General features: G+C 37.4%; 1 protein-coding gene across 3 annotated transcripts in view; it reads left to right on the top strand.

Annotated features, from left to right (window-relative positions):
- Positions 1–27,667, top strand: part of POU6F2 (POU class 6 homeobox 2) — a 315,567-nt gene that overhangs the window by 257,011 nt on the left and 30,889 nt on the right. For all 3 annotated transcript variants that reach the window (XM_050892321.1, XM_050892323.1, XM_050892322.1), the window contains exon 6: positions 2,295–2,441. In XM_050892321.1, coding sequence (XP_050748278.1) covers positions 2,295–2,441 — 147 coding nt within the window. The remainder of the gene's footprint in view (positions 1–2,294; positions 2,442–27,667) is intronic.

Raw genomic sequence — 27,667 nt, 5'->3', positions numbered from 1 at the left:
TTAGGTAACTGTGCAAAGATTGTCATTTACACCTGCAGTCAGATGCTGCAGGATCATAGGTGCAGTAATTTGTGGGTTCCTAATAAGATTGTACAAGGCCTTTTCTGAAAGTCTTACACTTTTGCTGCTGCCCCTTTCTTCTCCAAGTATTTACAGCTACAAGGGAATTACTCCAAGTCCCAGTGCTGCTCATGAAGTGCTGTGGAGAAAGGCAGGGTTTACTAGCTTCTGATCTCGACAATAAAGAAATGTCACTGTTTTGAGCAGAAAACTGACAAGTTTATCTATACTGTTATCTGGCATTATACTGCTGTGCTCAGGCACCACCACCCAAGTCACTGAGGAGTGAATGAACTACATTTGGGCTCACACCTTGTGCAGTCAGTGGAATTGCTTGCACTCTGCATTCAGAGACCGAGCTTCGCCTTGGTTATGCCCATCTCCGCTCTCTTCACAGCTCATCAGGACTGCTAATCAAGCAGTCATTGCAGTTTCCCCCTTTGTGTTTTATTCCTGCTTCATTTTCTTGCCATGGGATGCCGTGGACTGGTTTTGGAGATTCATATAACAATTTTTTCCAAATCAAAATATTTCCTCCAACAATGTCAACTTTCCTGTCCAGCATTGCTACTAATCTTTATTTAGTTATTTACTTTACAATTTCTAGAGGGATTGGATGTGCCCAAGGCGCCCCTTTAGGCAACACTTTATATCAAGATTCCATTTATAAATACTTCATGAAGGGCTAATGAATGATTAATAGATGTTTTAATGTATGACCAATCAATTGTTGCAGATTTCACAATGTCCAACAGACAAGTAGGTTTCTTATAAGCATAGATTATAACCATATCTGACATCTTCTACTGATGGGCTTCTAAACAGCTATAACATACACACTACTCATATCTGTAACATGCTTAAAACATCTACTAATCACTGATTAATTTTTTATAACCTGTTTTGAAGCAGAGCCTGTCTGTGGAGTACATCCCTTACTGGTGTCTGTGACTCTCCATTTCTATAGGATTGATAATTTACTCGTCATCTAAGGACTTAGAACTCCTACTAATTTCAGCTCAAACATTAAGCCTTTCTGAGTTAGCTTCAGCATTTTCATCTCAGCCTAAGAAAAAATGTCTTTGCTGTCTCCAGACTTTTTTCTCCCTCAAACTTCTGGCTACTTTACCCTGCTAATGTGCATTTTGCAAGCTCTGCTAAAATGCAGTGATTCTTAGGGGACAAACCCACTCTAAAATACATTTTCAGCCTGTTGAACTCAGTTTGTTCAATTGTTCTCAGGACAGCTGTCCCAGTGATGATGGTTCCCAGCATTTATTTTATTTTATTTTATTTTTACTGTCATGCCTGTGTGCTTGGTTCAAAGTTTGTCCATTCTCAGAAAAGGATAAGAAAATATAAACTTCACAATAATCCAGTGAACAAGCCATCTCCCAGAGGACATTTGATTCTGACAGAGGAACACACATTTTGCATGTTTGATAAACCCAAGAGTTGATAGGAGTGTTCCTCTGTGGGATTCCCATAGTCTCCTAAGGTGAAAGCCATAACTATGCTCTATGCTTTATATGGAGCACCCAGGTAGAACCGACTGAAGTGGGCAGTACAACTCACTTCCTGAAAATTTATGAGTCCTGCAATTAGTCATTCGCAGTTGAGAAGCAGTATGTTGCTTAGTATCATATTTTGCAAATGAATTTTGAATTTTTAGTCGAAATTAATCACAGGGTTCAGTCCTCTGCTGTGATTTATCTAGATGTTAAGACCAATTCTTTAATGATATAAATTAAAAGGATCTGCAGGTTTTTCTCATTTCTGGGGACATTAGTAAAATAGTCTGTTCTGAGTATCTCCAAGTAAATATCCCACTCCCATTCAAATCAAATGCTAATCTTTCACTGATTGCTGTTTACAGCAGGATTAGGCTGCTACACCAGCAGGATTAGGCTGCTACACCTGCAGCATTAGCACATTGAACCTAAAGAAACACATCAAGCATAACTCAAAAAAAAAAAAAAAAAGGAGAATAAAGGGTAAAAAAAGAGAGTTTTATTCTTCAATAGTAACATGGAATTTCCTCTGGCTTTTTTAAAACCATTCATTGTCAAAGACACCAAAGCCTCAGAAATAAGAACCTCTCAAAACTACTCAAGCTCTTGGAGTAGACAGTTTTTTACCCACGTTAGCACAATCACTTTTATGTTATCCAGTTGGCACTCTGTGTTTCTGTGTTTATTGAGGGTTTTACCATGATCTTTTCTTTCTTTTTTCAGCTGGTTAATAATCCACTAGCAAGTCAAGCAGCAGCGGCTGCAGCAGCAGCAGCCATGGGCTCAATAGCAAGCTCCCAAGCCTTTGGCAATGCCCTCTCCAGTCTTCAGGGGGTCACAGGTCAACTCGTCACTAATGCACAAGGACAGGTGAGTAGAAGATGGAGCAAACAGTGAATTCTGATGGCAGGCTGATCTTGGGACAAAAATGAGTTCCGCTTGTATGACAGCAATTTAAAAGTGCACATACTGAAGATAAATAAATATTGATTTGCCAGACAAGGTAAGAAATGGAAAGTCTTGAGAACTGGGAGGAAGTTAGGAGCTGTTAGAAAGTGTTTTCAAGCCAGAAAAGGCTTAAGGTTTGTTTTATTTTAATTCAACCTTTTGGAAAGATCACAATAGCGCAATAATACGGTATTTTAAAAGTCCAGCAACCCTGTGATTCTGAACAAGCATACTAGCTGTCTTCTTCCACTTATATATGCCTAATAACGGACAACTATATTGAAGGGCTACTGTACTATTAAGACTACACTTTTTTGCAAATTGTAGCATTTCTGTATTACTTCATTTCTAAAAATGTATTAAATCTTTTAAGTAAAGGAACACAAATTGTAATAAAGTATCTGGGATGGATTTAACTGGGTGGCTTACTCATTTGCTGCTTAACTAAGTTAAGCAATTTGCAATGAATCTGCCAGTCTCTAATGCAAATTCGGGAGAAACTTTTGCTTTAAAGAAAATTTTCCAAACAGAAACTTCAACAATGTTTATGGTGTGTCTAAGAGAGAGATTGTGTGTTAACTGCATTTGGGAGCTGCTTATTTGTTGCAAACTATTTCAGTCTTAATATGATGCAGAAAGATATGCATCTGAATCCATATATATAAAAATAATACCATTGATGCAGCATGCTTAAGTAGCTTTCAGATGGTGGCCACTGTCATTCTTTATTGCATTTACTAGGACTAAAATTAACACAACTACTTGTTTCGCATAAAGTCACTGCAACAAATCTGTCAATATAACTTGTAACTGGACCTGGTAACTGAGTAATTTGAATGTCACTAGTCTAAATGACTAAATCGGGTGTATGGTGATATCCACAGTGCTTATGTGGATGTTAGACCCTGGTAAACATTTATTGAAATGATGCAGCTTGGATGATATGTGAATCTAAAGTTTAGTTTCTACTCTTACTGTTTACTACAGGGAAAAAAAATGGTGGAGAGCAGGTTTTTTTCCTGATAATTTTCTATCACCATGTTATTTAATTGGAACGGGGTGACATTTTTTATTTTGGCCCATTAAAAAATAAAAGACAACACTTTATAGGAGCCCACTTTTTTTTTTTTTAACATAACACGTAAACAAAGATGCATCCTGAGCTTCACTATCACCATCCAAGTCCCAGGAAAAAAAAATGCTGACCTTGTTATATTTACTGGGTGGGTGCAGAATTGTTCCATCACTACCCCGAGGGTTGAACGATGGAGCTTGTCAAAGTGAGGCCTTATCTAATGAATCATCTTATCGCAGGTGCACACCACACATATTAAAGGAGGATTGTATGAACAATGTGCCCTCTACAATAACCTTTCAATGTCTACTTTAACCCTTGTTTCAATCCCTTTTCATCAAAGGATCATTTTATGCAGCCAGCTTTAAATGGAGGCTCTCAAAAGCCTATTAAGATTTCTGGAGGGATGGGGTATTGGTTTGGAAGAAAAGTTGGTTATAATACCTATAACTCATAGTCAGATCAGCTCCAACCTAGAATCCTGCTTGTTTCTATCTGTGCTCCAGAAATGGTTCACAATCGCCACTCACATGAGGCACTTGGCACCAAAAATGTTCATTGTAAGAGCTGAAGATATAAACCTCGACTAGTTTTTTGATAGTTTTCCCTTTACATGTTCTCCACAGAAAACATAAGCAAAGTGTGGCCATTCATTGTATGTTTAAAAAAAATATTACTGTGAAGATATCACTGAATGAAACTATGGATTCCCTCAGGCTGAGTCTTGTTTATTCCACACATAATGTAAAGTCCAATAATCCCACAGGTTGCAGAAAAAGAGAAGACAAAGGAAGAATCTTCCCTATTGTTGGATAAAATTACAGAATCTATGTTTGCCTAGCTCTTTTAAATAAGGGCTGTCTTTTTATTACTTGTTTTTACAAATGTTCCTTGGTTTATAATCAGTACTGCAGACCTCGCCACAATATAGATAAATATTGATAAGTGTGTAATATAACACCCATTTTTATAATATTCAGCATAAACCCATATTGCTTAGAGCACACTTCTGAAGCTATCTGCCTACAAAACAGGACTATTCAGTGTAATTAAACTACATTCCAGAAATTAAATTCCATTCCCTGCAAATTAATAAAATTATAGCAACTGAACAAGAACTGAAAAGTATGTTTCTTCAAAATTGGGAGCGTAAGTTAATAGTAATTTGGGATACTCCATTTCTGAATGATCTGCTTAGACTCGTTAAGGAGCCGGATTTCCATCATATGTTAAGAATCTGCCCTTTGAAAATTGCCCCTTTCAAAGAATCACAAGTGTGACACCCAAAATTCACTCCTACAAATGTAAGGCTGGATGACTTACCAGACTGTTTGTATGTGCAATCTTTGTAATTATACGCTGCTTCTGTTATAGAAATTCAGGGCTTGTAAATGTCCATCTGTCTTGCTAAATATATGGTGACTGGTAATCCATGGAGACATTAAGCTATAGGTCAAATCCAAGATCCTATGGCAAATTTAGGGAAATGATCTTTTAAATGACATATGGCATGGCCTTAATTCCCAATAGTCTAGGAGTTCTTACAATCACAGTAACAAAATTATATATATTAACAATCATTTATATAGCATATTTGTTATTCATTTAATTATTGAATTCACAGTTATGGTATGATAATTTTTTTTTTTTTTTTTTTTTTTTTTTTTGCTTTGGATGGCAATATGAACCATAATACCAGAGCTCCCCAAGACCACTGTAGCAAAGAGATATAATCCATAGGAATAATATGATTAGATCACCTGATTAATTTGATATAGTACAGGTAGAGGACTCTAAATCAAATTTTCATTTTCAGAGGCATATTATGAAGAGCTATTGGCCCATGTAACGCTGCTTACATTCTGTTTGCCCTCAGCACTTTCCAGGAAGCGTTTGCAGGACTGGATTTTCGTATCTTAAACTTAAAGGCCAGGGTAGCAGAATTGCTGCATTCCACCCTGTCAGTAGGGTGGATTTCAAAGAGAAGCTGTCTACCCGCTCAGCTTCAGCCTGCCCTTATAGTAGGATGCTAGTGCCATGGCAGCACTTGGATTCTTCAGAGATGTAACAACCAGACATTTCTCTTTTTCGCTCTGTTATTGCAAATGAAGAAAATATTAGGAGTTTTGAGTGGGTTTTACTATGTCTATTAAGTACATGAAATGTGTATTTTGGCTGCTTTCTTAATCTTTGTAAGGAGATGAACCACAGAAATATGGAAGCAAGGTTGATGCTTCTGGTTTCCATAAGTGCTACCTGCAAGCCAGCTTCCTACTTGGCTAAAACATAGTGCTTAATTGTCATCAGTTGCATTCGTGTAAGTCCCTTGACTTCAACAGGATCAAATACATTTTAACTACGGGTGCTGAGTGAGTTTAATTTCTTTTTTGGAAAGATGAGAGTTGCCTAATAGGAGAAAAATACATCCTAATTCAGCAACTGCAAAATAACATTTTAACATAAAGAGTAAAAAAGTAGCATGATAAGAGTTGGTATTATGAACTGTCTTGTGGTTAAAGAGGACAATACATTCTATTTCCTGGTAGGTTAGTAGGAAAACCTAAGTAAGTATGGTGTAATTGTACAGTACATACTTTAATTGAACAGTGAATTTAATTGGGATGGCATCAGTGTAATCTAAGAATGCCCTTGGAGGAACTCAGGCTTCATTGTGCCCAAGCCTTGCTCTTTAGATGTGAAAATCTTCTGTATATGAAAAACCTTGAGCACAGCTCCACCCTGGCAATTAACAAAAAATAACTAATTTTTGAGAGTTGTAGTCCACAGGTAGCTCAGGAAACTAAATAGAGAGAGAGGCATTGTTGATCCAATTAGATAATAGGAGTACTTTGGTTCTTGTTATTCTGATGAGAGGGTACACGTTTGCTCTTTGAGCTTCTTGATGGTAAATGGTGCTAATGAGGCCTGATGGATTCCCTGCTCCTAACAAGCCTCTCAGCAGTGCGAGTGATTACAATGGAGATAGATTTGATGGGATGCGCTCCCTTTTGTAGTGTCTCAGCTGCTGACACTCTGCGACATAATCAGGTCACAGAGCCGGTCACAGCCATCAGCAAAAGCCATAGCTCTATCCCTCATTATTAAAGTGCATTATTCAGTTCCAGGCCTTCACAATACTGCCAAGGGCCTTTTTTTTCTTCTTCTCTTTTTGTTAAGCATCAGTTCTCAAATACAAGAGTTAATAAAATCATCAGCTAAAGAACTAGTAAATTAAAGAAATGGAAATAAAGCGCTCCCTTTCAAATTCGTTGAAGGATCACAATTAAATAAGCAGGGAATTTCTCATCACCACACTGTACAGTACAATGTAATATGTCATGTGCAATAAAAACAGGGAATAGGATTTTAAAAAATAGCATTGTCCTCATTGTGGACTGGCTTGGAAAGTACTAAAGTATCTTTCATTCCGAAGGAAATTTCTGTCTTCCCAAATATTACATGTGTACATGTAGGTACTATTATTTTCACCTTTTTCTGTAACTACTTTTTTCTGAATGGGTAAGAATTACTTGCAAACTGAGTTTATAATTCTAAGCATAGCAGCTTTCTTGTCTTAGTTAAAGTGGCCAAGGCCACAATCTGGAAAATATATGGTAGGCCACAGCGCTGGGACCGCTCCATTCCCATAGGCAAGGCCATTGCCTTTTGGAGGGTTAGCTAATTGCAAAACGGTGTGGCAAAAGGTGATTGTAGCATTTTCTTTCTATTCTGATGATGTTCAGTTGGGGCTATCTCCCCTCCAAAAGAAAATACACTTTTAAAATCTAAGGTAGATTTTAATGCAGCTTAGTTAAACAGGTGAGAAAAAAACAAGTGGAGAGCCTGATTTTATTATTTGTTTGTTTATAAACTTTTTGTTTCAGTTTCATTTCAGCTGATTATGAGCAGATTTCAGCTGAACAGAAGTAAGATATTCTAATACTGAAATGTATACCTTTACAGGGATTTTCACTGTCGCTGTTAAATCACTGAAGTACATATTCAGTGACAATAGTATAATTTTGTGTATAGATACAACCAAAGGGACTAATACATTGCTCTTTTTTTTGCTATTGCTCTTGTTCAACTCTGCAATTGTTCCTACTTTCTCTTGCTGGTAGAGTATGCTATGATGAGCAAATGAGTATGTATATGCAAAGCTGCATATAAAACTTTCAGTTCTCTTGAACCACAAATGCAAGAATCTGTTGACAGCTACAGGTCAAAGTACAAAGTTAGCATTGTCAAATTAGCAGTTATCTCCAAGAAGGTACGTGGAGACTGGCATGTGACCTTTTTTTTTTTTTTTTTTTACACTAACCAATAAAATTGGCAGCTATCAATGGGAATGCAAGGTGGGCCTCCTCATGGGACTTAAAAGGAGGATGTTGGTCATTTGTTGGTTTTCTGGGTTGTTTTTTTTTAACTCTCCTACAAGTTCTAGGAAGCCCAAAGCTATGTAATGTGTAACACTCCTCAAAGTCCTTCTGAATATGTGCAATTCATACTGTTCTCCAGGTGTGCGATGTCCATTAGTCTTTTCGCTTAACAATTGTTACCATTGCTACATCTGTCTCAGCTGGGCAGCTCTGATACATGCTAACCACTAATGTTTTAGCCCTCACAACATCTAACAGTGTTCATGAAAATCTAACCAGTAATTGTTTAAATAGTGACTGCTAACAATGTCTTCCCAGGGCTAAGATTGACAGAAATCTGAGTTGGTGGTATCAGAATGGTATATATTAAGGAAATTTTATGACAAGCCTGAGATAATAAAAGAGGCACACTTTGAGGGAGAGGCTAGAGGGAGGGATTGTAACACTCAAATAATACTAGCATTTAAGAACATTTCTTGGAAAACCCTTTGTCAGGAGAATCTGTTTTGACAGACCTTCATATTAATATACTGAATTTCTGCTGGGTGGAGTCTGATTCTCTGTTTTCCCCCTCAAAGTTTCACTGGGCTGAATACATGTAGTTCTGCTGTTTGCAGGAAGAAAAGGGCACATAGTATGAGAAAAGGTCAGTTGTAAGAGAAGATTTTTTTTTTTTCCATTGGTTTCCTCTCCCCACAGCTAAACATCGAGGAGGCTGTTTGTTTAATTACCTCCCATGTGAATTTGAATCAAAAGACAAATAATTCTTTTAACATACTTTTGCTGACTGTGTCTTTATTTTACTGCACTATTTATCTAACCTCAATTTTAGCCACAGTGGCATAAATGTAAAAATGTATGGACCAAACTCTCAGGACATGCAAATTGGTAGTTCGATTGAAATGGATGGCGGCAGAGTGTGAGGCTAATTATACCAAAACAAGAGCTGACTAGTCTGTTTTGTCTATTTTAGGCAGTGATCACTGATAAATTTTGGATATCCACAATTGTGAACAACTGTGAAATTCATATCCACAGTTTTTAAAACAGTGGTGAAATTTAGAACCGTTACCATCTACAACATGGAAAAGTGATATTCGATTAGCCTCTCATAACAAGAAGTTGTTCAGAACCACTGTGGTGCCACCATATTTAACAGAGGGAATCTACCTTTCTCACAGGATAAAAAAAAGGGCAGGGTAAAAAAGATTCAGAAATTATTTATCCAAAGAACCAACCATTGCAAAAATGTTGCAAAAACGCAGTATGACCAGCTCACAACCTGCTTGGACAAAGAGGCCAGCTTTAAAGTAGAAGCACCACCACTTTCCTCCAAAGCTTCAAGAAAATGAGTAGTAGGAAGGAGTAGTTCAGACTAGCTGATGAGCTGAAGTCAAACCTCTAATGCAGGAGACACTAATATTTCAAAAAAACTACCAAGAGAAGAGCTGGTACGTTAAGTAATATTTGTTGCAAATAGCAACTGCAAGGGGAACACTATTATTTAAGAAGAGTACGGAACTTTTCCTTACTGGAAAACACATACTGGAGCCATACTGGATCATAACTGAAGTCTCCAAACAGATTTACCAAGGACAGGACAATTGTGTATTGAAATCTCTATCAGCTTGAAAATGATCAGCATCTATCCAGAAAGGCCACTGAAATTTCTTGCATCTAGCTTGCAACAAATCTTACTTTGAGTACTAAACTTCACACTTCAGATTTATATCCTCTTGCCTGGATCTCTGCCCAGGATACTGTATCTCAGACATAGATTTTTTCAGAGGTGCCCAAGTCTTATTTTCAAAAGCAACTTATATACCTGTAAGAGCCTGAGTTTCCTTCAATCAGTGTTACGAGTCTTAGTGCTTGAAGGCATGTCTATGTACTGTAATGGAGCATTGCAAGCAAACTCCAAGAGACAGTACATTTATATGTCTCAGTGCCATACTAGCACAGAACCCAGAAGCCAAAACCCTTGGTAGTATGGTGTTATGGCTGGACTAATTAATTCTGCTTCTCAACAAGGTGACATAGGATCTAGCTCATTAGTTACTAGCTCTGGGGTGTAGGTAGTACACGGCATTATGTGCAGTAAATATACTTTGAAGAGAGCCTTAAAAGCCTGAAGCATTTAGGTACTTTTGAAAATGTTATTCACTAATCTAAATTAATTCTTTCAAGTCAGAAATACAGGACATACCTGTCCTTTTGTCATTGCCTTCTTAATTACTTTTGCACGGAGGAGAAAACTAAACTAACCACTAGTTCAGCTTAACTGCCATTTTCATGAAAGCTAACTAGTAACTAAAAGAAGCACCTACCACTCCTGTAATCTGTTCATCTTAGCATCGTGAGGTGGTTATAAGCATGGCAAATTTTCATTGTTATCACCAGTGACATACATCACAGTCAATGAAATCTTTCTGCTCTATGGAGGTTCTTACACTGCTCTCCTTATCATCATATCTTATCACCTTCCAGTAACGCATTAAGAAACATGACTAGTGACTGTCACAAATTGGTCTTGCTCCCAGGAGAAGCTTGCAGAATAGAGTCGCATGTTTGATACGGGCATTTGGTTTTGTCTGTCTTTGTTAGGGATTTATTTGTTTCACTTTCCTTTTAAAGTTTTGTTTTCATTTGGATTTAAAAACCTTTATGAAGGGGTTTCTTAGAGGTGCATATCGCTTATATTTGCATTAGAGAAAGGCAGATAACAAAATATCCTTAGCTTTTGCAGCAGAATGTGGTGAAGCCAGAGGTGATAAACCCAGGAATGTTCCTCAGCTAGTGTTGGAATTCATTCCAAGTCCTTGACCTTCCCCTGAAAACACACTCTGCTGTGCACAGAGAAGGTTTGACCATTATTATCCTGGAAGACTGAATCTGGTAATTACAAATTTCATCCAGGAGCATTAGGTGGCCATTTAGATTCCTGGGAACCAGACCACAGAGGAACTTGAAGGCAAAGGCTGAAGTTTTCCTAAGTTCATTAAAAATTCTTTAAGATGACATAAACAAAGCAGTGGACAGAGTTGATGCGTGTAGATGGTGCCGAGAAATGTGCTTTCTATATTACTGATGTTTCCCAAACAGTGTTAAGTGTCATGCTCAGGAATATTGCATCACTGCATACCTTCAAGAGTTAACAAAGTTGAGAACAATTTGAGGCCAAGTCATCGTCCAACCAGAGATGATGGAAATCCTACTGTATGAGATACACATCAGAGTGGAATCCAAGACTATTCTTAATTAGGGATTTCTCCTGTAGACTGTCCAGAGCTTCTTATGAGGGAATGCTCTGCACATTGGAGTATAGGAAGGCTGTAGGAAAGCAGAGGAAATAGTGGACCAAATCTGAGAATTTGTTTGAGTTATCGTTCCAGATGTGCGTCATAATTTCTGACAAAAACCCAGATTATAGTTCTTTGTGTACCATGGTGCTTAGTTTTATTTAGAGTTTATCTAATTTATCCTGTATATATCAAATGCTTTTTCCCAGTGTCAGAATTTTACTTTCTGCTCAACTGGCTTTGATATCAGAAAAAAGAAAACCAAGAAGGGCTATTTGAGCAAAGGGGAAAAATCCAGATCACTCTGTCAAAAGTGGAAGTTAATGTAAAATGCTGAACATTTAAGGTCCTTTACTCACTGGTAGAGCACTGCTGCTGTTTTGGGAAGGTTTGGAATTTCTTAGAAGTCTTAAGTCTTCATGCATAAATGAAGGCCATTGGCTTTCTTGTTGGGCTGCAGTCTTGACATCTGTATGTGAATGTCTTAGAGGTACAGGTGAGGAGAGGAAATTTGGGGCTCCCATGTTTGCAGTGCAGTCAGTGTTTGTTTCAAAATCTGAAAGGATGAGAAGTCCAGATATTTTAGCAATATCTTGTGAAGAGTTTGAAAATGAAAAAAATGTCTTCCCTGAGCAGTTTTCACATAAAGAGGAGGAGGAAATTGCAGAAGTACTTAATTCACTCATTTGATAGTAAGCCAACAACTGAGTTGCATTCATGCAGCATTCATAGTGATACCCAGCCAGATGCAGACCCATAGGCTTCTGCATGCAGACTCACAAGCTTCCAAGTACCACACTGAACAGGAGTTGTCCTGTAACAGGAAGGATTCTCTGTCTTCTGGTTTGAATCTAGAGTATTGCAAAGAATTGTGCGATGTCTTTTCCTATGTGTTGATCTGTGAACTGTGAAGCAGAAAAAATCACAGTCCTAACCATGAATGGACACTCAATCTATCTTTCTAAAAGTATATCTCAGTTTGTCATTTTTCTTCAGATGCTGACAGTGTTAGGCTTCAGCGTGTATGTATGCAAATGGCCCAAATATCAAAAAGAAAAAAAGGACTTTGAAATATCTATGCCAATGTTATTAAATATATATGATTTTTAAAGTACCTTTTTCACTTAAACTTCCTTCTTTGCACATTAATTAAATATTGTCTCTAGGATAAGTGTCTCTCATAGAAGATTAATGTATTATTGTCACATAATAATGGAAGAGAATGACAGAATCTCTTTCCTTAAGCACAAAAAAGAATTTATTAATATAAAGAAAACACTCATAGCCCTTGAGCAATTCTGTCTCTGCTTCATAGAGAACCTTTCCTAGTCTCCCCTCATGTCTAGCTTTGTGCTAGAGATTCAAGGAAGCAATACATATATCCTGCCAGTTTAAAAATCAATCCACTTTTCAGGAGATAATTTAGTATCAAGACATGATGTACCCAATATCCAAATATACATTCATTTTAATGTTTGACGCATCAAATACTCTGACATAGCCAAGTTTCAGAATAAATGGTTTGTTTTAGAGGTTGGATATGTCATATTAGCATCCACCCAGCAGATAGAGAAATAGATCAGAGAGCGATCAGGACATCAGGGAGACAGTTTAGAGAGAGATGAGAGAGGCCAGGTACATCTTGTAACGTGAAAAAAAGCTAGCTAGCAAGAAAGAAATTGTATAAATAGGTCATTGCAGCCCAACTGAAAAAAAGTTTAATTTTAACTTGTTAGTCATCATCTCCAGAGGCCTAATCCACTCCCTTCATTGCAGGCTGTGCATTAAGCTGAGATACGTCTTATTTGATAGCACAGATAGACAGACAGCCTCAAAGTGAAAAGACGGTATCAGGCTCGTGCAGTGCACTAGCTTTGAGGTGGAATCGGCACCATTTGGCCTGTTAAACTTTCCCTCTTCTTTCCTTCTCAGTTCTTTTTATTAGCCTTAGGTCGTTGTCACCTGTCCTGGTTTTGCTCTTTCGGTGTCTTCCATAAATGAAAGCATAAAACCATGTGGAAACAAGAGTATGGATGAACAGATACCTGGTGCCAATGTTGGTGACAGATCCCCAGACATCCCAAGGTATCCAATTCCCTCATTCCTGTTCTACTTCCCCTATCTCTACCATTTTTGTTTCCTGCCAACAGCTCTTTGCCACACACTGTATCTGGGTTTCGGTTACTTAAACATAGGTCTTTAGTCACATTTTAGGTATTGTACAATACTCCATCAGGCCTCCTGTGATCAATCCAGAAAAATGCTTTTCCCTCAAAGTCTTATTACCATATCCTGCCAAAATCCTAAAACATTTTAAATAGAATAGATGTCTACATTTTTTTCAGCTGAATTGCTCCCCACGTACATGAACACATGCATCTCTGTTCACACAGCTGAACATACGCTTACCTGAACCTTCTTGCTCGTCTCCTCAGGAAAGATACAAGTACCCACAGGGACCCCAAATTACAAATATTTTAATTACCTCCTTGAGTCATGCTTCTGTCTCTGGGATCTGTTGGACCTTTATTCTGGTGACAAAATAAACTAAACCTTCTCATCTTGGCATGAGAGGTGCTGTGCTGCTCTCTTTGACCTCAAATCTGTCTCTAGTGTAATGTCAAAAGTGTGTAATCATGACTGTACACAGGTCATAATTGTCTGCAATCTATTAACTGGGGAATAAAACTAGGCCTGTATTTTTCTAAGGGTTCAATTTCTCACCAAGATATAAGTATTAGTAAATGACTGCAAAGTAGGAGTTAAAGGGTGCTGTGTGATAACACTCTATCCTTTCACTACTAGGAGGTACCATGTAGACTGGTACTATTGGCAGCTCTGCACAAGAGGCCAGAGTGAAGTATTTAAAAGGTCAAGAAAATTGAGGTTTCTTAGCAGAACTGCATGGGAAAGATTTCCCAACCCCTGCCCACAGGATGGCACGGTCTGCCTGTTTCTTGACATGTCTCTCATGTTGATGAACATCACCTCCAAAGCCCCCTCCAAAGTGTTGGGAAGTGACTTCAATTTTCAGGTGTTTAAATCACATCTTCTGGGATCTGCACTATAGATCTGTTAATTTCAATTGTACAGATACTGGTGTATGGGTTTTATATGTGCAGTCTTTCACTATTATTATTAGCACCTACAGTGCACCACTCTATATGTTTAAATCTATATGTTGTTCTTCTGGATAGTCTATATTTATACCCAGGAGTACATCTCTCATAACTCTGATACGCTGAAATGTCCCAGCCGTCACACCTACTGTTCAGGCAGAGACACATGTAGGAGACAGTCACCTATCTTTGCTCTCAAGTAGGTATATGAATTTTAAAACAGAAGTTGTTTATGGGCATTGTAAAAAGATACTCCCTTAGCTAAAGCAGAAAGCTTAAGAATCTATGGGCACAGAGGGTAGATAAATCATAAGGTCCCCACCTTTGAATGAGAATAGCATGTAATTGGCATTAGCAAAGAACGCCACATTCTTCTCTACCACATCAGAGAATTTTTGCCACAACAGCCAAGACAAAAACCTGCCTGGAGACTGTGATTAAATATTTAATGACTGCTTAGAAAAGTTAAGATTTTGATTTTTTTTTTTTTAAGTTTTCTTCACAAAGGTCCAAAGAGAACAAAACTACCTGATGCTCAGTTCACCAGATACAGAAAGGCAAAGGAAGCCCTGATACGATTCTCATCTATGAAGTCTAAGAGCTGACTGAAAATGTTCTGAAATTGCAGTCACAAACTATGTTTTTATTGAGTATAATAGGGTGTTAGAAGGGAGTACAGGACAAAATCTAGACAAGCTTTTTGCCAGCTTCTCAGTTAAGGTAATTATTTAAAATCTGAATGTTAGACTACTGACCAAGAAATACTGTTAGTAATATACAGAAGCATTTGCCTGTTCAAATACCTTCATGCTTCTGTTATATACAACGATGAATAGTTAGAGCTTTGCTTACATGGAAGTCCTTAACCAACAATGTATTACATCCTGTATTTTGAGAATAAAATGTCACAAGTAAGTATGCTACAACAAAAGCCTTTTTTTCTGAATACAGATAAAAATGTATATGTTAAATATTACTGAGTCGAGCTCAAATTCTCATAACCTGATCCATCAGTGGAAAGGGCCTCTCCTAAAAAGCGTTTACTGAGGCAAGTTGTACCCTTGGCTCCCTCTTGCCTTTTATTTCTCCTTAAAATCATATGCAGTGAAAAGAGGGAACAAACATGAATGATGCATGCCTGATTCACTAAATCACTATGGTCTCTGGCAACAGCACAAATGTAGAAATGTTTAAATCGGCCTCATACTACCCAACAAATGATGCAAAAGGAGCCCTCAAAGAACACAGAGTGAGGGGAGATAAATGAGCATCATGTCAAGAAGGCAATTTCTCACTGAGTTTGCACAGAACATGGAAATTTGACTTCCAAGAGATGGTTGGGGAATCTTTCTAATAAATCTTCAGTCCACAGTCATTGCTGTGTCCTTTTTTTAAACTTACTTTTTAAAAGCAGTGTAAGTTATACGCTCCCCAGTGAAATGTGTCAAGATATTACCAGTCAAGTTGAAGTCATTTAAGTGAATCATCTCTGTCTCCGTGTTTATGTTTGTGATACACAGGGATGGTCAAACAGGTTTCATTTTGTGCATGTATTGAACAGCTTTTCAACCAGTGAGGTCTTCTCAAAGCCTTGTCTTTAACTCACAAAGGAAAAAAAAAAGAAACGTTGAGCCTCTTCCCTGGAAAAAGCCTCTGGGGTTTTGGGGTTTTTTTTTAGTTTTCTTAAAAATTATTTTATTCTCCTTTTTTGTACAGCTGAGATATTCAGATGGTCAATAAAAAGGCAACTGTTTTCCAAATGACTTAGAGGCTGTAGGTTAATATTAGAATTGACTTTGGTCCTCAGCAGAGTCCTACATCTCTTTGGACTCCTGACTTTGAATTCATTTTCCCTAACTTTAACCATGTCAAAGTTAGCTTAGGCTGCATCAAATCTAAGCTAGTTACTTAGTGTTCTCTGTCATCACTGAAAGAAATAGGCACTCTTGAAGAATAAAACATCTCACTGATCTCATGCATGCATTTTAGTCCAAGATGAATCACCTTGCAGAGATTCCTCACTCTACATTGACTAGAGAGAGCTTGAATGGCGGTCTACAACTGGACTTCTAATGTTAGGTGGCTAACATTAAATTACATAAATTCCATCCGTAGAATACCACGAATTAGTTACTTTTAATGGGACTTGAGTCCTTTCGATAATGTTATCCTTAAGCTCCCCATGGCAGTCACAGGAGTTTTAACTCAGATCCTGGTAGCAGCTGATGATGGCCATGCAGAACTTGGCACTGGCTGACCTGCCTTACTTTTGGGATGAGTCTAGAGGCACTCTTCCATTTTTGTGAAAATTGTGCTCCTGTTTCTCTTGCTTCTTTGTGTTTCCCGAATAAATAGAGAAGTAGCATCCCAGAGACCAAGGTAATGGTACCTGTTTGAATTATTTAAAATGTACTTAACTTTACTGATACTTTAACTAAATGATGGATAGCAACGTGAAGGGAGGGTCTTTCTGTTGAGTATCTTTTCTTTCAAGTAAGATTAAGTATTCCATCTGTAGGATGTTGTTATTTAAAAATCAGTTGTGCATAAATGAAGACTTTGCTTCTCTGAAGTTCTTCTAGGTTAAAAAAAAAAACTTTGAGCCTGTAGTAGTGAGGAAGAAATCTCTCCCTTTGACAGATTACTTTTTACATTTCTCTGGGCATTTACCCTGCTGTTTTGGTTAGGACAGAAAAGGGATGCACTAAATCCTCAGACCACAGGCCAGCTTAAAAGTATTTCCAGCACAGCTCCAACCAGCAGATGCCACAAATGTCATGAGAGAGTCTTATCACATAAGAATTTCTGTCCTAAAAAATAGCCTAAGTTGCTGGTGTTCAAATAATTTTAGGTACATATCTAAGCCAAACTGATCAACAGCCTTTTGAAGCTGGGCCATCATAATTGGTGCCAGCTTTACCAAATATTATTTAAATTTTTATTTATTCCCAAATATTGTGTATGCTTAGAAGGGGAGGCACATCCTCTAATTTGATTCCAAATACTCTGCTTTTATTCAGAAATGAAACTCAAATGTTGCTCATGGAATTCTCCTCATTTTTTACCAACAAAGAGCGTACTTTAGTCTGTATTGTGGATGGTGTCATTACTAGCCTACCAAAAAAACCCCATAAGAATCAAACGGCCTTTCTACCCAGGGCTTGACCCACTGCACTTCAACATCCATCGCAGGACTTGCACTGAGTGTATGGGACACGAGATAAGGTTTTTATTACAGTGTTGCTTTAATAGCAACTCAAAGAAAGAAGTTGCCATCTCCACTTTGCACCTCTCCAGCCAGTCTTCTGCATGGGAGCTGTAGCCTTTTGTCAATTAACTCACTTTAATTGGTTTCTGTTTCTTCTCTAACTATGACCCTTTGGCCTTGCCTGCTGCACAGCGCTGTTTATTCTTAAGCACTGGGTTTATATAAACTTTCTGTCAAAATCATCCCTTTGGAAGGGAAGATACGTGATAAGGAGTTTCAATACTTGTGCTATCTTTGTTATCTCTTGCGGCTCACAATAGAACCTGAATCATCATAAAATTGCACCATAAGTTTGTGTTTTATATGATGAACATCTGTAAAAGAAGGAAAAAAAGGAGCCAACAATTCTCTACCTGACTCTGTATCTTTAAAAAAAAAAAAAAAGAAAAAAGCTATGATTGTCATGGATAAGAGTGCAAATTGTTCACCTCTAAAAAAAAAAAATTGATGCAACTTTTTTAGGTATAAACTCATCAACATAATTCTAATGAGTTATGGTCTTTGTTGTGAGAAATGAGAAATCCTGTGGTCTCACCCTAAAGAACATTAAAGAAACATTACTGACAGGAAATTGAAAAAGTAATATATGTCTGAATGAATATGACAACTTTTTTCTGATAGAGCAGATAGATAAATGTCACATACAAGTTTCAAAATACATTTAATTTTGCCACCACAATGGATATTCTCTTCATAAAATATATATGAATCAGGTTTGAATCATAAAACTTGACTGTGATAAACAAATGCATATTTGATAACTTTCTTCTTTTTTTTTTTTTTTTGAGATGCTCATTTCTTTTTTGAGGTTATTTGTTGTTTACACATTTTTATGTTTTCATTTCTGAGTGAAGCAGCCTGGATGACAAATCTTAAGCACGTTGAGCCTGGATGAACTTTCTTTTTAATCTGAGAAATGGGTTCCTTTTCTTTTGGGGGAGGGTTGAGGGGGAAGGTGAGGTAAGGAAGGAGAGGCTGGTAGATGCACAGATTCTCTTAACTATCATGTTAGACATCACTTAGTTTTCTGAGCATCTTTTGGGATAGGGTGATGGATGAGAAATGCATGCAAGTCTTTTCAGAGCACGAGCTGGAGGAGGAATCACAGTACACACGGCACTGTCTTTTACATTTTCCCCCACTGAGCAGCAACTCTCAAACTAGGGGCCAGGTTGTCCATGTCCCAAGAGGTTAAAAAAAGACTCCTTGTTAAAAGCTACAGAATAAATGGAAGTTTTAGGCTCTCAACAAATGCATATAGCTTTGGGGGAAAGACGTAAAGAAGGGAGTGTCCTCTTCTTTTGCATTTTTCGGGCACAGATTCACTGGGGAAGCAGAAGGACTTTATTCTGTGCCATTGGAGCATGCCACCTTACTACCCGTCCTGACAGCATGAGTGCTTCGTCTCCCTTTTCAAAATAGAGACTACTTCAACCTTTTCTTTCTCCAGTACCTAGCACATCAGGCTTCTAGTCCGTAGCTGAGCTCTTGGAGCCTGCCCTAGTGCAAGTGCTCTTGGAGACCTTATCAGCGATGAATGCAGTGGGCTCTAGAGAAGGAAATCTATTATGTATCCAGAAGCATCCCTCGGGATTCTACTGTTGCATTTGAATCTATGTTAAAGAGCGAGGTATAATTACATTTTACTACCTCATTCATCAATCTTTTAGTATAAATTCCTGCAGCATTGTGAGCAGAACTGAATGACTTTTTTTTCATTGCTGACTTCTGATGGAAAAATGGCATTTAATCTAAATATAAAATGTGTCATTTTGACAAATTTTGTTCAGTAAAAATTTAAAGTACAGTGTCTGGATAAGATTTAAATGTCTCATTTTTACATGTTCTGTTTGAAAATTTAGTGAGGTTTTTTTCAATTTTAGAAAGGTTAAAAGGAATATGAAATATTTCAGTTTTGATCAGAATGGCTTAATCTACCCCGAACAGTTTTTTCAGATTTTTATTTAATTTTAAATTTAGCTTAAGTTCCATTTTGAAGTGAAAACAAAAATGAGCATAATTTCCCACTTTCTTTCCAGAACTACTCATGAGTCATCCACTTGGTTTGCATGGGGCTGCTCCATTGGGCAAAATGGGTTCTGTATGAACAGGGAAAAAGATAGAATCCCTACATTTTTCTAGCTTCAGCTGAAACCAAAGCCTGAGATAACCAGTCAAAACCAGACCTAGGCTGTGCATTGTACACGTTAGCCTGGGACCATTCATAATTTAAAAAGAACTACGGGCAGCAGCTAGACCCAAACATCAGCCTGTGCCATGTTCAAGTCCCAGGAGCCATTGCATTCAGGTCAGTAGATTTACTTCTGATTTTTATTAGTAGAAGTCAAGTCAGAGAGAAGCCCGATAATCTTATGCAAGCATAGCTCCAAACTGAAATGGAGTCCAGAGATAATTGGCATTATTATCAATGAATGAGAAGCCAAGAGATGAAATCTTCCTAGAAAATATTACCTGGCAATTGGCAGCAGAACCACGGCAGACCATTGAGTGCAGCAGAACCAGCGGACCATTGAGTGAAGCTCAATGGCTCTTGTAAATGACTTCTGGGATTCCAGTTATTCAGTCTGCTCCTGACTCATAAGATCTACACTGTGATATAATCCCAGACAGTTTTCTTTCCCTGATATTGGGGGCTAAAAAGATAGAGCTATTGTGTATTTCAAGATCAAATATGTTTGCATACTAATGACTTCACCTGAATGAAGAGGGGAAAAAAAGGAATCCATTGTGGCCTGAGAGACTTAGTAGGGTAGAACTATGAACAATAAATGTTTTTGTAGTCCTTAGTACACTCAGTGTGACTATTTTGGGATATTGTGCTATCTTGGCAATTAATAATATTTCTTTTCTGTCTAGCCTCTTCCTCAAAACTTATTGGCACTGTTCCGGTGTCTTTAAGCATTCAAAAGGATCAAAGAGCTTTCATCTTTTAATGCATTTACTGTGCTGTGCTCTGCACAGAAAGAAATATTGATAGTTTCAAGGGCAGTTAATATATTCAGTTCTGTCTCAGAAATGAGCACAATTCCTTGACTTATAAAATTGAAAATCTGCCATTACCCACAATTAAAATGTTCCATATACGAATTATACTGTGGCATTTGCACTTCACTCATCCTCTTCTACTGTAATTCACATACACCAGGGAATCTTCTCCACTGTTGCTCCAAGATTTAATAAGAAGTGCTTTACAGAGGGTTGATATTACTGAGACTCTGTTGTTTTTTATAAAATATGTTACAAGGACATTTGTAAGTGTAATATGCATTTTGACAATACTTAAAACTAAATTTAATTTTGCAGTTGCTATTTCCCCCTTTCATATCAGCTTTGTTCTCCTTATAGAAGATTCCACCATTTTTAGTCTTACTAACTAATATCTTGCTCCATGGATTGGTATCAGGGAGATTACTCAAAGTAAGGCAAAGGCTGAATGAAGGAAGCAACATCTGACGGTCCTTACTAATACTTTTAAATTTTCGTATACTAAAAATATCTGTGGTTAGGTTCTCTGGTTCTTTCAGGCAGTGAGTATAGTACATCACTCTATAAGGAGCCTTCTTGCTTCATTTGGATCATGTCCTGATTAAGGCATTACATACCAGGAGAGAGAGGCTGAATCTGGTGGACTTGGCAGTGTTAGGCTGGTGGACTTGGCAGTGTTAGGTTTATGGTTGAATTCAATGATCTTAAAGGTCTTTTCCAACCTAAATGATTCTATGATTCTAAGTGTAGACTGGCAAAGCCGAGCTGTGGAAGTGCTCTGGATGTTCCTGGGGAGGAACATTTGGGGTAACAAGAGAAGAGAAAGGCTGTAGCTTCAACTGTGAATGATATCCTCTGAACTTGGGAAGGATGTGTTTATTCAGTGCAATTCATTGAAGTCCACTGACACCCCAGCTGCCACAGTTGCAAGAGTAAGTTGTGCAAAACCATAGCTCTAGGGAAACACTTAAAATAACCTGTAAGCATAAGGGTCTTTTCTAGCATTATCGTTTCATTTTTTTCCCCAGCTTGTAGCCATGTTCTTAAACATTCTCCACAGTGTGTAAAAATGACCGTAATGTATTTTCCTTTTGTATTGGGAGTGTTTCAGTGCTGATGAAGGTAAAGTAGCACCCCATTAGTTCTTCCCTCAGGAACCTGTAACCCCAGTAAATTTTACCAGAAAGTGCAGCAGGATAATCCTACTTGCAAGTCTTGAGGGAGTGCATCACAGTCTTCAGTTATCTTAACTAAGAGGAAATATGAGAATATTACATAATATAGCAACTTTTTTTTTTAATGACAAATAAGATTGTTGCTATTTATTGCCTACAGCACCACCATAATCATGACTGGAATACTGTGCTAAGGCCTGGTTCTAAAAGAGAATAAAACTGATGGCCTGCCCAAAGTAACTTAAAATGTAAGTGTAAGACAAGTGACAAATACACAGATGGAGAAAGGATCCTGGAAACAGCTGATCTCTGCCCTTATCCTCCCCCTCCTCTAGAGTCAAGAAGGTAAAGGAGCCCCTCACCTTTGGTCCTCTGAAGGTCACAGTTGAAAAGAAAAGGAAATCTTTTTAGGACTGATACAGAGACAACATGCAAGGATAGAAAATGTACAAAGTGTCTGTAATCCTCCACCTTCCACAGAACTGGCCTCAAGGATATGGGTTCTGCTGCCAACAGAAGAGAAAGATGAAGTAGTTTGAATTCATATCAAAATACATAAAGAGAAATTTCAGTATGCCTGTCTGTATCAGGAGCATGTTGCTTCAGTACAGTAGCAATGTAGGTGCTGGAGATGGGATTACCTCAGGTCCACTGTTGCTTTTAATAAGAAAATCATAGTTATTTAACTCTTCCTTAAGCAAACTTATGGACCAACACTGAATGAAACTGATAATTAAGCTGCATGTTCTCCTCACAGGTTCATAAAATGCAGTCTCTTGCTATGTCTTCCCCAAATTTGAGAATAATTTTGTTAGATTTAACTGTCATTTTTGTAGTATTTGTTTAGTTAGGAACATCTTGAATGTACAAAAATAAATTGATAGCCCTGAGAGGGACTCAAATCTGTATATAAACTATCACAAACAAATGTAATTTGGCCAATGGAAATGGAGCAGTGACTGAATGCTGAATATTCATCTCCAAATCCACAGCTACCTCCTGAGTTAAGTGCCATTGCATCAGGAGAAAGTTTTGTCCTGAGAGAGATGCTAGGACCAGTCATTTGTGGTAGATACCATCGCATATACTAAGTATCTGTATTACAGAACTTAGTATTATAACCGTGATTTGTATTGAGTGATGGCCAGAGTGGAAATTCAAGTCAAGCTGTTAAGATGTGAGCAGAACACCTTTCTTTCCCTTCTATCTGTCAGCTCAGGTGAAATGGATTAATGATGCATTTGATAATGTGAGATACTTTAGCCATTGCGCTTTCAAGCAGTGAAGCGTATGCTCCTGCTACTAACATTCAAGAAAAGAACCAGCTGAGGGTATTTTCAGTGAGATAGCCACCTTTGACATAAACCCCCCCTACCTTTGTATGGTATCTTTTCTTGATAACTCTAAGGTAGCCTTACAAAAACTACCTAAGGCTCATAGGAGTACTGGCAGGGAGATAAATAGTATTTATACAAACATACTACAGATGATTGAATGGAGGACTGGAATTTTAGTGACTTCCCAAAGGTGAACTTGATTGGCAGAGCAGTGCGCTAAACCAGCAGCCATACCAAATTTCACAAGGTAAGAAGGACTAAGTCTGGCTTATATTTGGTTGGCAAATTTTCAAGGAGGCATGGGTACTGAAATGAACAATCAACTCTCTTTCTGATGACTGTGTGACAAAGGGAAGTTATATTTGATCTCAGGAAGGATTTTTTTCCTAGAGATTCAGATCTAGAAACTTGGAGTCATGACCATTTTCCATCCAAGAACTTGCATATGACCCATCTAAATTTTCCCACCTCCTTTCAGTGAAATGAATTTTTCCTTCTTGTCCTGAGCATCCATGTAATTGTGCTGCATTATAATAAAATTCCAGTTTATAGGCTGGAATATTGGTTTCCATAGTGATGATCCACGGTAGGGAGGTAATCCAGAATGGTTTGTTCCACCATAGTCATACTGGTGATTAGTGTTGTGGTTTGAAGGTTTCAGACTTCTCAGTAGCCTGAAAATCACTTGTTGAAGAAATGCATGCACTGTAAAATTTAAAAGTGTTTCAGTAGTACATTTGTCTGCCCAGGTGCAAAGGTTTGCAGTTATTCACCTCAGCCTTGCCTTGAGCTTTTGTAGACTATCATGTTAAAAGTTACAACTCTTAATTAATAAGACCAACAGTTTTATCTTTTATTTCACTAAAGTCCAGATCATCTAAAATCGTAGAAACATCAGCTGAAGTAGGGCATGACTTTGTATTTAAAAGAATGTCTTGTTGCACAAGTACAATGTTGAAGTGAAGGGTTGACAGACAACTACTGTGTCATCCGTAGTCATTGCATCTGGGCAGCAAGCTCAAGATTTATAACAGTATTTGGACAAATACGATTGTATAACAACAATGTTGAGTATCATTGCTACTGATTGATGGCAATATCTATTAGCCTTCTTGTAATGAATTTTGGCTAAGTCTGAAATGATTGAATGAATCAGCATGCCTAACTAATTTCACCTTTAAGTTACAAACTGAGAAATCTGGTGATCTCTGATAAATATTTTATATAGTGTATGTAATTCGATAGTGAGAAGATGAGAGTAGATTATTCAAGAATATATTGATGGCCTAGAAATTCTTTGACCTGTAATCTAATTAAAGAACTGTGGTCCTAAAGATTGCATCTGAGGATTATTTGATGGTTAATGATTTCAGTCCAGTTTATGACAGAGAAGTGTCCAAGAAAACATACATTGGTATTGTAAACAGACAAGTCAAGGCTAGAATAAAACATTAAGCCTTCAAAGTCATTTGTCCAGAACACACTTCTGTTTCCTCAGGAAATTTCATCAATGAAAATTAAAAAGAAAAATAACTTTCTGAGGATTCCAAATTTAACATATATTTGCAAGACCCTAATACTTCTGGTGGAATAACTTTCTCAGGAATGGCATCACAAGATAAAGCAGTGACAGCAGTGACTGCCTACTGAAGGCAGTTAAGAGCATGCCATCACCTTAACAGAGCTTTGTGTCTATGCAAAACAAGTTGAAAGGAGTAACCAAGAGAAAGAAATAAAAATAGAACACCAGAAATTCTCGTGCTCACCCAGACACAGACATTGACAGTAGTGTGCAACATCCCTTTTTTAAAAGTGTAACATTACAACATGAAAAATTAAAACAGCACTATTTCAGTGAGAACTGTTGTGGCAGTAGAGAACATTATCTTGTTCATATCTACGCAAGATTATGTCTCAATAGCAGCTCTTATTTAAAAACCACAGCATCAAAGAGCAATTACTAAACCCTTCCTCATTCTGGCTTCCGACCTCTAGATAGCATCTCTATAGTAGGCTGGTATAGTGCAATACAACACCAAGTAGCAAAGCTAGTTCCAAACAAGACGATAATGTCACCATAGCATGGAAGCAACCTAATCACATTGGCACGCACTGTGCTTGGCCTAATTCGGCTTGCTGAGAAAGGGCAATTTTTTTCGCAATCTAGCCTTGAATGGCTCAGCATGGCATGTATTGCAAAGTGTAGGGCTGCCTACATTTTCTTCTGCTGTATGTCCACTTTTATAGATTCTGATATGGCTGAAAGCAAGTCCACTTTTTATGCTATGAGGGAGAAGTAGCAGTAAATATTTATATTATGTTAATGCCTAAAAGAGACAACCTTTATTCTAAATGGTTGTCATCTAAAGACACAAAGTAATGGTAGAGTTTGCAAATGCACTGCATATACAAAGCTTGCAAAGGTTGAAAAATTTTATTTCAGAGCAGGGATTTCTTGTCTCTGAGATGCTTGATACTTAGTTGAGATTGAAATCTTCAGAGAAGCCAAAATAGCAATGATACTTCTGTAGGCAACTATGAAAATAGTCTGCATGAAAAGAAAGTAGAGGTGAATGAATATTTACCAAAATATTTTTGTTATAATTAAATCTAGAAATTCATGCCGGTGGCTCAGTTGCTTCATATTTACTTCCTGAGAAAATGAATACCATTACTTTTTCTTCTCAAGAGTATTTACAGAAAAAAAAGATACCAAAACCACACATACAAAAATGTATTTGCTTGTATACACCCTACAAGGATCTGCACAGCAACCAGGAAAGCTGTTTGTGATTTGGGAGACAAGCAGTCAAATGCTAAAAACAGTAAGTTGTGACTTCTTTTTGTGATCATCAAACATTATTAGAAATTATGGCTGTTTTGTCATGACAATTCTGTAATGGCAGTATAGGCTGTTTTGTCGTAACATAATATCATGGATCTGTTGTCATAACAAACAAAAATATTGCTAAAATATTTTATACAAGTCATCCATCAAATAATTTTAACACTTTCATAAGAATCTAGCTAGCTGATTTTCAGAAATGCTCGGGACCTGTAAATCTAATTAAAAACAAAGGTTGCTTTGCTCAATTCAGAGAACTGTGACCTCTAAGGGTCCTTATGCCTGACTTAATTCTTGATTTTAAAAGGAAGCTAAACCTGATAAGTAGATTGCTTAGGAAGAGCAATTCAGCAGACACTCAACATAATTTTTAATCTTTAATTTGGTAATTATATACCTTTAGATTTTTCTAATGAGAAAATGTTATGTTGTGTTATTCGGGATGTTTGATAAAAGAGACTTTTTTTTTATGACTGTATACATGCCCCTGCTAACAGAACATAACAGTATTTGCTTGAGAAAAATTTCACCACATAATTCCTACAGTGATGACAAATAAAGTCCTGTATAGTTTGATGTTAGTATACAAACATTATTTTCTAAAAAATAAAGCACTGAGAAAGTCAGACAGAATGTCAGACTCAATGTTCCCTTATGATGCTTACAAACAATATACCATCCAATATATCGTATGATATATGAACAATACTTAACCTTGAAAATTATAATTCCTTACATGAAATGGTGACTCAGAAGTACAGTTTCATAGTGGCCTGTTTCTAGTATCACTATTTGATGCCTTGTTCTCATAATAGCATTTTGTTGTGCCGTTTTTTTGAGTTCTCATCAGGAAATATAATGCAGCAAAGGAAATTTGCAAGCTTTGCATAAATTAGTAGTGCTTTTACTTCAAAAGACACAGGTAGCCTTAGCCTCATCCTGTCTTGAGGTTCAAGAATCATATCATCGTTACTCCAAAGAACAAGATGGAGTAGCATTTCTTTCAGAAGTAGTCTGCAAATAGAGCTTGTATTCATGCTTCCAGTTTTTCAATGTGTAGATTGGTAGTATATATAGTATAGTGTAGAAAAATAGCTGATTTTATTGATATTGGTAGATAATAAATCATATATATATATATAAATGTATGTCTATGTTTTTAATTTATATAGGTAGTATATAGATATATGTGTGATTAAGAAAGGGGCAGCTGCACAGAGGCTAAAGAATCCTGTGCAGATTCTCATTATTCTGTCCTTTCCTCAGTCATTCTCTCCGTAGATTATCTCCTTAAAGTAACTCATGCTGATACAGTGACCATACAAGAAGGAACATATCTGTGAACAGAAGCAGCTTCTGAAGGAAATTTGCAAAACTGTAGAAAATGAACCAAACCATAAACACTGTCCTATGTACTGTAGGTGGTATGACTGCTGGGGTTAAACTAGCTTTTGGCCCTGTAAAACTAGAAAAAATGAGTTTAAACATACCAACCTCATACAACAGAAGCCAAAGTGAGCTTTCATTTCAGATTATATTCTGAGGACTAGAAAATGAAGATGAGTGAAGCATATTTAAATCAGCAAACATTCACTCAAATGGCACTATTTGCTTTATGTCAACCCTGGCTGACAGTAGAAACAAC

Source organism: Gymnogyps californianus, chromosome 2 (assembly GCF_018139145.2).
Source record: "Gymnogyps californianus isolate 813 chromosome 2, ASM1813914v2, whole genome shotgun sequence".
NCBI lineage: Eukaryota > Metazoa > Chordata > Aves > Accipitriformes > Cathartidae > Gymnogyps > Gymnogyps californianus.
The sequence above is the reverse complement of the archived record's forward strand: the minus strand, read 5'-3'. Positions and strand labels throughout refer to the sequence as shown.